Source organism: Erpetoichthys calabaricus, chromosome 4 (genome assembly GCF_900747795.2).
Source record: "Erpetoichthys calabaricus chromosome 4, fErpCal1.3, whole genome shotgun sequence".
NCBI lineage: Eukaryota > Metazoa > Chordata > Cladistia > Polypteriformes > Polypteridae > Erpetoichthys > Erpetoichthys calabaricus.
Window position 1 is genome coordinate 224704702 of NC_041397.2, and position 12827 is coordinate 224717528.

General features: G+C 39.7%; 1 protein-coding gene across 1 annotated transcript in view; it reads right to left on the bottom strand.

The window, feature by feature from the left end:
* myo7aa (myosin VIIAa) overlaps positions 1–12827 on the bottom strand; it is a 196220-nt gene that overhangs the window by 155889 nt on the left and 27504 nt on the right. Inside the window, exon 2 of the mRNA XM_051926837.1 lies at positions 12484–12620. Coding sequence (XP_051782797.1) covers positions 12484–12501 — 18 coding nt within the window. The 5' untranslated portion in view covers positions 12502–12620. The remainder of the gene's footprint in view (positions 1–12483; positions 12621–12827) is intronic.

The window sequence follows — 12827 nt, forward strand, 5'->3', positions numbered from 1 at the left end:
CAAAAATTTTTTATTAAAGTGAATTTACAATATTGCTTTTCTTTATTTTGAAAAAGCTTTTGATAACACACCCCATAAGTGGACAGTGATCAAACAAGCGTACAAGAGGCACAATTTCAGGGCATAGGGTACAGGACTGGATAAGCAAAAAAAACTACACATTATGAGCAAAGCGCTTTTTTATGAATTAGTCAGTAGTGGGGTCTCATGAGTGCTGAGGCTGCTGCTTTATTTTAAATAAATTATTTAGATAAAAATGCCAACCAAAATGACTTAGATATTTGAAGATGCCACTAAACTATGCATATAAATATATACCACAGAGTTAGCAGAGTCATTATTGATGGACCAGGACATTAAAATTTGTCTAATGTTTTTTGGCATGTTAAAATAATGACACACGTTCTGTAAAATAACAGATATACAGTAAGTGAACACTACACAGTACTGTCAAAAGAACATGATGTATGGTGCATGAGAAAGAGCTGAGAGTTGTAAGTAGACCCATCACTGTCTACAGTCCAGCAATGCACAGAAGTGATGATGAAGGGTGTTAAGTTATATAGTATCCTAGGGTGAGTAAAAGTGAAGGAACGTTATGCTTGTGCTTTGTAACATGCAATTTTGTGAGACCACATGTTTATCATTACATCACAAGATGGACACAACAGATCAGGAAAGTTGAACAAAATGCTCCTGGGCGGATTCCAGGACCACATGGTATAAGTTACAGGAATTGACAGAAGCAGTTGAATCTCATCATCCTAAGCAACTAATTCTCAGTTAGGTTTATCACTCAAGAGTGAAAGAGAAGGTCTACCGGACAGTAGTGAGACCAGCTATGTTATATGAGTTGGAGACGGTGGCACTGACTAGAAAGCAGGAGACAGAGCTGGAGGTAGCAGAGTTAAAGATGCTAAGATTTGCACTGGGTGTGACGAGGATGGACAGGATTAAAAATGAGGACATTAGAGGGTCAGCTCAAGTTGGACGGTTGGGAGACAAAGTCAGAGAGGCGAGATTGTGTTGGTTTGGACATGTGCAGAGGAGAGATGCTGGGAAAATTGGGAGAAGGATGTTAAGGATAGAGCTGCCAGGCAAGAGAAAAAGAGGAAGGCCTAAGCGAAGGTTTATGGATGTGGTGAGAGAGGACATGCAGGTGATGGGTGTAACAGAGCAAGATGACAGAAAGATATGGAAGAAGATGATCCGCTGTGGCAACCCCTAACGGGAGCAGCCGAAAGAAGAAGAAGAAGAAGTTAGGTTTATCACTGGAATCCTCCATGAAGCAACTTTTGGCTTCCCAAGCCACTGTTTTTTGTAGCTATAGTGGTACCCCAAAGTACGGATAGACTTTTAAATAACTAGACACCCAAGATAGGACAGTCACAGCAGTGTCTTTCTAAAATATCCTGCTACCACTTAACACTTTTGGGGAAACATTTCAGCCTCTCCCTATAGATTACTAAAATAATCTTAAATAAACCTACAGTACATCATCTCTGTGACTGTTATATGAGGTCTTAACTCCTAGCAATATATTTTACCGTCCTGATTCAAGAGCAAGTACACCCACTTGCTCTACTCTGTCACTCAGGCCTTCTAAACTGGAAACACATCTTTTGTTTTTTTACTCACACCCAGGGCAGGTTTCCACTTCATATACTGTATAATGCAGAAAGTAAAGAATAAAGAAAACTGACATTAACTATTTTCCCATGTTACATACCACTTCACTTCCAATATACACTGTCAGCAAAATATCAAATAAAAATCATCCGAACCAAAGTCAGAATAGCAGATTTAAGCCAAATAAGTTTTAGGTGGCCAAGTTACATTATTAGATTGGCAATCATTAAAACTGACCTCTTACCCAAAAATATTTCAAGATAAACAACCACACGTACATTAAAGAATATATGCCAGCCAGCAAAAGAATGAGAATTAAAGACTACAAGGTTGTTTTTGTGTGAGGCTGTTTTACCTTCATGTGAACTGAATACAATCCAGGCTCCATTCCACATTATTTATGCATCCTGTTACTCCAGAAAGTGTCCAGGTTTTCTACAGGTTTTAAATATATAAATCTTCTCACCTAAAGGCTCCAGTGAAAAACTTGCAGGCCTGCACACATACTTTCCTTTCCACTTGTGACTGAAACTCTGAGAAGGCTTGTACTCTGAGCATCTCGGTTCTGCAACTCGGTGGTGTCAGGACCAATTACACTTCAAGAAAGGTTGACAAGCAAGGCCCCTTTTATCCAGCAGCTGAGAAACTGTCTTCCAGTGCTCCAGCCAATCCGCTGAGCAGTATGGAGACAAGCCTAATTCATTCACAATATGAACAGTGAATGTGGAATACTGCGCACATATTCCAGCTTTTCATTGCTGGGCCGAAATAAGCCAAAGGGGTACATTGTACACTTTAATACTCTATGGGAACTAAAAAGAAACCAAAGCAGTATACATGATTTCCAGTTGTCCTGTGCTTCAAATATTACTGAAATTATGGAAAATACAGAAGCACTCAGCTGTGTTGTGAAAAGGTTAGCACAAGCCATTAAAAGAATGCTGTGTATCCTTCAAAATATCTACATATATAGACTTTTGATCTTTATCTCTATAATAGTGATACTTAAAGGGGACCTAATTTAACAAAGGAAAATGAAAATTATTATTTTCAATCATGCATTTAAAAAAGTCAGAAATGCAGTTATCTGCTGGGGAAAAATACAGTGGTGTGAAAAACTATTTGCCCCCTTCCTGATTTCTTATTCTTTTGCATGTTTGTCACACAAAATGTTTCTGATCATCAAACACATTTAACCATTAGTCAAATATAACACAAGTAAACACAAAATGCAGTTTTTAAATGATGGTGTTTATTATTTAGGGAGAAAAAAAATCCAAACCTACATGGCCCTGTGTGAAAAAGTAATTGCCCCCTTGTTAAAAAATCACCTAACTGTGGTGTATCACACCTGAGTTCAATTTCCGTAGCCACCCCCAGGCCTGATTACTGCCACACCTGTTTCAATCAAGAAATCACTTAAATAGGAGCTGCCTGACACAGAGAAGTAGACCAAAAGCACCTCAAAAGCTAGACATCATGCCAAGATACAAAGAAATTCAGGAACAAATGAGTACAGAAGTAATTGAGATCTATCAGTCTGGTAAAGGTTATAAAGCCATTTCTAAAGCTTTGGGACTCCAGCGAACCACAGTGAGAGCCATTATCCACAAATGGCAAAAACATGGAACAGTGGTGAACCTTCCCAGGAGTGGCCGGCCGACCAAAATTACCCCAAGAGCGCAGAGACGACTCATCCGAGAGGTCACAAAAGACCCCAGGACAACGTCTAAAGAACTGCAGGCCTCACTTGCCTCAATTAAGGTCAGTGTTCACGACTCCACCATAAGAAAGAGACTGGGCAAAAACGGCCTGCATGGCAGATTTCCAAGATGCAAACCACTGTTAAGCAAAAAGAACATTAGGGCTTGTCTCAATTTTGCTAAGAAACATCTCAATGATTGCCAAGACTTTTGGAAAAATACCTTGTGGACTGATGAGTCAAAAGTTGAACTTTTTGGAAGGCAAATGTCCCATTACATCTGGCGTAAAAGGAACACAGCATTTCAGAAAAAGAACATCATACCAACAGTAAAATATGGTGGTGGTAGTGTGATGGTCTGGGGTTGTTTTGCTGCTTCAGGACCTGGAAGGCTTGCTGTGATAGATGGAACCATGAATTCTACTGTCTACCAAAAAATCCTGAAGGAGAATGTCCGGCCATCTGTTCGTCAACTCAAGCTGAAGCGATCTTGGGTGCTGCAACAGGACAATGACCCAAAAACACACCAGCAAATCCACCTCTGAATGGCTGAAGAAAAACAAAATGAAGACTTTGGAGTGGCCTAGTCAAAGTCCTGACCTGAATCCAATTGAGATGCTATGGCATGACCTTAAAAAGGCGGTTCATGCTAGAAAACCCTCAAATAAAGCTGAATTACAACAATTTTGCAAAGATGAGTGGGCCAAAATTCCTCCAGAGCGCTGTAAAAGACTCATTGTACGTTATCGCAAACGCTTGATTGCAGTTATTGCTGCTAAGGGTGGCCCAACCAGTTATTAGGTTCAGGGGGCAATTACTTTTTCACACAGGGCCATGTAGGTTTGGATTTTTTTTTCTCCCTAAATAATAAAAACCACCATTTACAAACTGCATTTTGTGTTTACTTGTGTTATATTTGACTAATGGTTAAATGTGTTTGATGATCAGAAACATTTTGTGTGACAAACATGCAAAAGAATAAGAAATCAGGAAGGGGGCAAATAGTTTTTCACACCACTGTATGTACACCCCAAGCTTCAATAGTTGGTGTTGCCCCCTTTTTCAGTGATCTCATATGTAGGGCAAAGTTGGGCACTCCTTCAGATGGTTTACTCATGCACTTTGACAATGACTGAGGCAAGTCTGTAAATACCTTGATAGCACCCTCTCGGTTATGTCTTATGCTCAATATGGTGGCACAATGTGGCCTGAGTAGACTGTAAGTTGTTTGAAATTTTCTCCATGTATTTTAAAGATATTTTGGGCAGTAGAGTCTTCTTCTTCTTCTTCTTTTGGCTGCTCCCTTTAGGGGATGCCACAGTGGACCATCTTCTTCCATATCTTTTTGTCCTCTGCATCTTTCTCTGTTACACCCATCACCTGCATGTGCTCTGTCACCACATCCATAAACCTTCTCTTAGGCCTTCCTATTTTCCTCTTCCCTGGCAGCTCTATCCTTAGCATCCTTCTCCCAATATACTCAGCATCTCTCCTCTGCACATGTCCAAACCAACGCAATCTCGCCTCTCTGACTTTGTCTCCCAACCGTCCAACTTGAGCTGACTCTCTAATGTACTCATTTCTAATCCTATCCATCCTCGTCACACCCAATGCAAATCTTAGCATCTTTAACTCTGCTACCTCCAGCTCTGTCTCCTGCTTTCTGGTCAGTGCCACCATCTCCAACCCATATAACATAGCTGGTCTCACTACCGTCCTGTAGACCTTCCCTTTCACTCTTGCTGATACCCGTCTGTCACAAATCACCCCTGACATTCTTCTCAACCCATTCCACCCTGCCTGCACTCTCTTTTTCACCTCTCTTCCACAATCCCCATTACTCTGTACTGTTGATCCCAAGTATTTAAACTCATCCATAGACATTATCAGTCTTTCTTCTGAGCACCTCTTTTGATCTTGGCATGCCACAATTTCTATAACCAAACTACACCTCAGACTTCTAACATCTAAGTTTAAGCATTTGATGCAATGACTATATTGTCAGAGCTGGAAACAGAATGGCACAATGGCACGGATGCAGGACCAGGAGATAAAGAATAAATCAAAATCAAAACACATACAAAGATCAAATTCCCTAAAACACAAATCGAAAAGCTTGGATGTTGTTGATAGCATGCCATCCTCTTAAACATTGTTGGGTCAATGCCGTTATATACCGCTGCTATCAGCCATCATGTGATAGCAACAGCAGAACGTGGCTTGTAACAACATGGCCATGACAACTTGAAAATGCACATAATGCCTGTGACCTGTGATAAGAAACCGTGCGCAAAATGGCAGCCCAAACATATAACCAATATAACAATAAAAAACACCATCAAAATAAAAACAACAGTACAAAACAAATACAAAAATGTAAGCTGCTCCTTTATCATAACAATGACAAAGGTAGGAGTATAGTAACCTTTTTTTCAGTCAAGTAAACTGCATTTATAATGTCTTGATATAAATAGTAAAAAGAGGGGAAAATGTAATTTTTCAATGATGTATTTTTAAAAATGAGATCTACCACTATTGTTGAAATAATGATCAAATAACACAAACGTTTTTATAGGCTGTACTTGGTTTTCTTATATGTATTATATAATAAAGACTGAGTTGGCATAAGTGGTGATTCTTATATGGGACAATTAAAAAAACATATACTAACCAGCCTTATCACATGGCGCTTTTCACAGAGAACTTTATCACAGTGTCCATTTCATCTTACGTTAGAAAAAGATGACCAACTAATTTGTATTTCATGAAGCGCCTATATGTGGTGTGCACTATCACAGGGTACATGGCAGGACAAGTAAAAACAAAATGCTAAACACTATAACAGAACACCTTACCAACCAAGTATAAAGTAAAAACAACAGCGTTGATGTTAATTGTTCAGTGTAAGGTATCTTTTTCAGTGTGGTACAAAACAAACAGGCACAATAAGATCAATCAATGGGGTGTTGTGATGTCTCAGGGGTTAGCAATCCTAAATGACAGAGCCAAACTCATGGATTCAAATTGCGGCCTCATATGGAGTTTGCATTTCTTTGTTAGTATTTGTTTTTTCAGAATAGCCTACTCACCCACAGAATATAAATAAATTAAGTGAATTTCACACTCTAAATTAGCACCGTATAAGTGAGTTTATTAATCTGAATGAGCCATGCAATGGACTATAGGTCCACCTGGACTAGTTCTTGTGACCCTGTTTTGAAATAAGCATGTTTAAAAAATGAACAAATGAATGGTTTTGTACTGTAAAACATCTTTCCAAGAGAGCACTAACCTGAAGCAGTTAATAGATAAGTGTAATTTGATCATTCATTCATCTAATGTCTAAACTCAAAATATCCAATTATAAGGTTGCATAGGGCAGCAGTTTCTTCCAGCACCGCTGGATTCAATACAGAATCTAATCTTAGACCAGGTGCCAACTCATAGTTCATCAAAGATCACAGTCACACATGTCCAAGTAATTTAAAGTAACACATTAATCGAACCTATATGGCTTAGGAAGCAAGAGACAGAAGGAACATGCAAACTCTACACTGGCAGTGACTTAGCTATATTTATGAGGCTGCAGTTCTCCTTGGAACAATTTGCCATTTTATATAGAACTTTACAAAGTGAACACTTTCACAGAACAATTTACAAAACAAGGGCGGCACGGTGGCGCAGTGGTAGCACTGCAGTAAGGAGAACTAGGGTTCGCTTCCCAGGTCCTCCCTGCATGGAGTTTGCATGTTCTCCCCGTGTCTGCGTGGGTTTCCTCCGGGTGCTCTGGTTTCCTCCCGCAGTCCAAAGACTTGCAGGTTAGGTGGATTGGCGATCCTAAATTGGCCCTAGTGAGTGCTTGGTGTGTGTGTGTGTTTCCTGCGGTGGGTTGGCGCCCTGCCCGGGATTGGTTCCTGCCTTGCGCCCTATGTTGGCTGGGATTGGCTCCAGCAGACCCCCGTGACCCTGCGTTCGGATTCAGCGGGTTGAAAAATGGATGGATGGATTTACAAAACAAGCAAGATAAAATGTGATTACCATATATACTCGCGTTTAAGTTCTCCCGCGGATAATTCAGGACTTGATTTTACCGTATAATTTCCAGTATTTTATAATGTCGGTCATATAAGTTGAATGCGGAATGCTCACGCTATTGGTCCAAGAGATTATGATATGCTTACGCCCACCTGAGAGAGTAATCACGGAGCACACTGCCTTTTCTTCAATGTACTAGGGGGCTCCGTCCCCTGCTCGCTTCGCTCGCCAACCCCTGGCGTTGGGGCATGACAAAGAGTGAGATGTATGAATTAGATATAGAATAGTGTGCAGGTTTGGATGATGCCTATATAAATAAAAAATAGAGTGTTTGGCATAGAGTAATGTTTTATTGGAATATTTCTTTGTATACAACATTAGTAGTAAAGATGGTGTCTTGTTTTTAAATGAGTCTTCCTTGGCATGGATCATTTATAAATTTAACTTTAACGTCAGATGAACGTCGAACACGTGAGAAGGCAACATAAAGTTGTCCATGTCCAAAAACGGGCTCAGAGAGGTAGATGCCAACCTTGTCCATGGTTTGTCCTTGTGATTTGTTGATGGTCATGGCAAATGCAGGTTTAATGGGGAACTGTCGGCGTTTCAATGTAAAAGGTAATTCTAGGTCAGAACTCGTAAGGTCAATTCTAGGAATGAGAACAGTATTGTTAGCATGTGAATCTGAAAGAACTGTTGCTTGAATAACATCGTGTGTTATGGTGTTGACGACTAAACGTGTACCATTGCATAAACCCTGTTTAGTGTTAAGGTTTCCTAATAGCATGATTATTGTTCCGTTTTTAAGGGTAAGGTTGTCTTGTGGTCATCCGTCCGGGTTAATAGTGTTCAAATATTCTAATGGGAAATTCAGATGTTCATTGTCGTCATCAGAGTCAACTTTGTCAGAGTTTAGAAAGAGCCGTGTCTCTCCAGGAAGTAATGAAATGACCTGGTTATTAATGTGATTAACATTAATATTTTTTGGACATAATATAGTGCGTTGTGTTAACCACATATGCAAAAGCAGTATGGGCAATTGCCTTTTGGTGGCCTGATATGTACTCCGGTAGATGCAAAACCCAATTAACTATTCTAGGATCTAATGCAGTTCATAAAGTTTTTACTTTCAGGCACATCGTTAGTTAGAAGCTTCTGTAGATATTCCGGATATGAATGTAAAGGAGGCAGTCTAATCTGACCCTTTTGACAACAACGTGTAAATTCATTATTTGTATTGCCAGTTGTTTCTTCTGTGAAGTTAAGTGAATGACAATGATTGCAAATGACATTCATTAATCCCAATGAATTTTCCTCAATAGTGGACTCATTATTGAAAGCGTTGTCAGCCAACTGGCGTAAGCGTTTAGCAGACGTCTGGCGTTGATGTCTGCGACGGGCATGTTTTTCTTGTGGCGTTTGAGTGCCGTGTTGTTGCATGTCCATTATTTGTGACGCGCTATTTTTCAGTTTTAATTGATTCGCCTCCGCTTTGCGAAAAGTCCGTTTCAGTCTACGTTGTGCATTGTTTGTATCGAGCCTTGTCCGTTTTTGTATGTCGGTCAGTTGAGCTTTCTGCTTTTGGAGTCTTGCTTCCTTTTTTTCTGGCAGGTCATATGCGCGTTGTACACGTCTTCGTTCATTTATTCTGTCTCTCCGCTCCCTTTTTTGTATGTCTGAGACGCGAGCTCTTTCTTTTGAAATCGTGCTTGTTTCGATGCAGCGCTTTGAGATGCGCGCTGTATGCGTCTACGTTCATTGTGTCTGTCCATTTGGGCTCGTCTCTGTAACGGGGTTACTTGAGCTTTGCTTTTTTTGATCCGAGACATTTTTTCTCCCGGAGTTTCCGAAGCGCATTGTATGCTCCGCCGTGTATTTTGTTGTTTCATTCGTCTTCGTGTGTTTTGTCCCGTTATCCGATCTGAATCGTTTTGTACCCGTGACCGTGTATTCATGACTTGTTTGTTCCTCAGCGTGCGAAATATGGATAAGTAATAAAGAGGATCGCACTCACTGTTAATATGGAGCCTTTTCTGCAGTTGAACGGTTAATAGTGCTTTATTGTAAGGAGATCCACCTATGCTGCCTAGTGTGAAGGTGTTGAGATGACGTATGTTTAATATGGACGTTTCCTTTAGATATGTGGCTTTGGGTGTCACTTCTTATTGATGTATGGTCGGGGGGGGGGTTGGGGGGGGGGTGAGGATTGTTGTTGCGCGAGCGTCTTCTTTCTTTTTGTGTTCCAGGGGCTTGTTGAATCCCCCTCTTTGTGTGTGTCCCGTCCGTTGCTTGTAGGGTGTGTTGGGTGGTTTAGTGTTCTTTTTTTTTTGTGTTCCGGGGGCTTGTTAAATCCCCCTCTTGGTGTGTGTCCCGTCCGGTGCCTGTAGGGGTGGGGGGAGCCTTGCTGTTGTGCGCGAGCGTCTTCTTTTTTTTTGTGTGCTAGTTTCGTGTGCAATGGGTTCCGTGCGGCGCCTGCGTTTGACTACTTTTTTCTGTGCGTTTTCCTTTTTTCTGTGCTCGCGTCGCCTCATTTCTTTGACTCCTTTTTTCTGTGGTCTTGTCCGCCTCTCGCGGCCCCTCATCCGCCTCTCGCGGCCCCTCATTTCTTGGGGCACCTGCGCAGTATGTCTTTTTGCAGCTACGGCCTATGGCCGGATGTCCCTGCGTCCATCCGGTTTAGCATTCTCGGTTAGTAATATGGATTGTGCCTACGTGACCACACGGTAATACTCAAACTATTCTGAAGCGACGTTTGCACTGTTTTGTGCTTTTTGTATTTCACACCCTCATACACCTTTATTGTAAGAGCATCTCTTATCTACAATGGAGCGTTCGATCAGAAGAAAATATCAAGCTGGCTTTAAATTAAAAGTTGTTGAAGTGACAAAAGAAATTGGTAACTGTGCTGCTGCAACAAAATTCACTGTGTCTGAGAAACTGGTGCGTGATTGGAGGAAGCAAGAAGATGTAAAAAAATAAAAATAATAATAAGTGTCATATTTTTGAACAGGCATATAAGTTGGGGTCTGATTTTTCTGGTTTGAAAACCTGACTTATATGCGAGTATATATGGTAAATATGTTTTATTTTGAACCTTAAAGAGTTAACATTATCGCAGAATGGTTTAATTAGCAAGAATATTAATATCAATCAATCTTTTTAAATAGCGGCATCCACCCTAATTTTCCTTTCTAAGTTTTGTATTATGCATGTCATTTTGGTAGTTGGTGCTCATTCATTTAAGAATTTAAAACGTACCAGAGATATGTGACAGAAGCATTGTTGAATTGTGAACAAAAGAACCAAAACAGCCAGCAAAGCCATACTCCAAAACCAAATCATCAAACCAAAGTCATAAAAAAGGCTAACTAATACTTCATATTCTATCCTTGATCTTCTACCCTCCTTCCACACCTGGATACAGCCATCTTATATACTGTAGATGAGTATGATGACATGGCACATCACATGACCAGCAACAGGCATAGCAATCATAAACAAAATGGCAACAGCCATGACTAGTGATGATTTCAAAATGGCTGTGAAAATTACATCACAAATAGAGCAATAAAAATAGTAGGCATCTTCAAAAATGAGCAGTAAATGTACAAAAATCATACTAAATGATTCAAAACATGTAAAAAAATTAATTACACTTTGTATACACATTAGTAGAAACTTTGATCTGGGCTCATGCAGCTTGCCAAAATAAAATTATCATTATCAAGAAGGAGGAAAAAAAACAGTATTCCTTTCATCTTTGCAACAACATGCCTATTTATGCTATTTATACAATACTATACTCTTTTAATTTATTATGGGGACATTATAGATGGCTCAATACAATAACTTAATTAATGACTTAATTTACTTAATTAACTTACTTAATTAACTTAACAATTAATAAAGTGATTGAGGGTAGTTATTGAAATACAACCTTGCAAATATCTAGACATATTTTGCTTTTGCTAGTAATTTTAACAATGTGATCATAGCATTGTGAATTCATTTGTGAATTTCCCCTTGGGATTAATAAAGTATCTATCTATCTATCTATCTATCTATCTATCTATCTATCTATCTATCTATCTATCTATCTATCTATCTAGCAATACGGAGTCATGTATTTGCACTTTTAAAATCACCTCTCTCTGAAAATGTAATGCTGCAGTTACTGTATGCTTCAACAAGAATACTGTGGCCTTTATAGGTTGATGTGAAAGTCCTTACTTTGAAATGAGGTAAATCACTGGACCCTGCAGAAATGAGCTTGAACAACAAACACCCCTGTAATCTTTAATGTGAAATGTAATGAATTATTATTATTATTATTAACTGAAATATGAAATCCAGATACAATTAAAGGATTCATTGCAAAAGGAGGTGGACGCTGTGACACATCAACTGTATGTATGCTGCATAGATGATCGTCTGCTTTAGGCTGCCGGCTACTAAACCATCAGTCATGTGACTAATTGAGCTACCATAATTTTGACGGTGCTGGGATTTACAGAAGAGTATCTACCCTAATTCTGATAGTTAAATTACACCCAGCCTTCTGGATGGAAAAAGCCACTGTTTCAAATTGTAAAAGAGATTGTGTCGTAGATTTCAAGATTAATAACAGTTGCCTCAATTAGTTGCTGAGTTTGAAACCTTTACCTGCTTTGAAGGAGTTGCTTTTCAAAGACTGGGGTTGGTGAGGACACAATAATCAAATAAATCACTTTACAAATGCAAAAACAGAATCAGAATGTCTGTACATTTGGCTCCTAAAACTTGATAAATCATTAAGCCTGAGATCCTGTGCTTCAGTTCTTGACACCGAAATAAAAACAGGCCTCTGTGAGTTCTGGCCTACTGGCTTTTGCTGTAGTGGTCTGTTCCAGTAGGTTAGTGTCACCCACAAGCAGGCAATAGCCCTACTTTGTAATGGTTGGAGTGGGACCTTGCATGGAGCTGTGATTTTCTTTATTCACTTCTCATGGCTCCCACCTTTTCACTTCAAGGTAATACCAGAGGGCAGAGACGTATAGAATACTCACTCACCTAAGTTGGGTGAATATTGTTTCTCCTTTTCTGTAGCTGTCAAGTAATAACATGAATTTCATTCCTACCTGTCGCAAAATAACCATGGTCTCAGCCTGGGTCTGGACATCAGAGGTCAGCCTGTGCGGTAAAGTAAGAAAACATGTGTTCTCTAAGAGACATTCACTGCTCCAGTGACACGAAAGCAGCCCCACAGCTCACCAAACTGCAAGAAAAGAAAAACTGAGAAGTTAGCTGAAAGAAAACAAATGCCAGAACTGTGAGAAAGTACAATTCTAAAATTGCTACAGGATGCAAAATGGTAACCCATTAACTAAAACCTAGGTTAATATGTTAGCCACAATAGATGTATGGAAGAGAAGCAGAAGGAGAAAATGACTTTGTTTGCCAATGACTGTCATCCTCAGTCCAA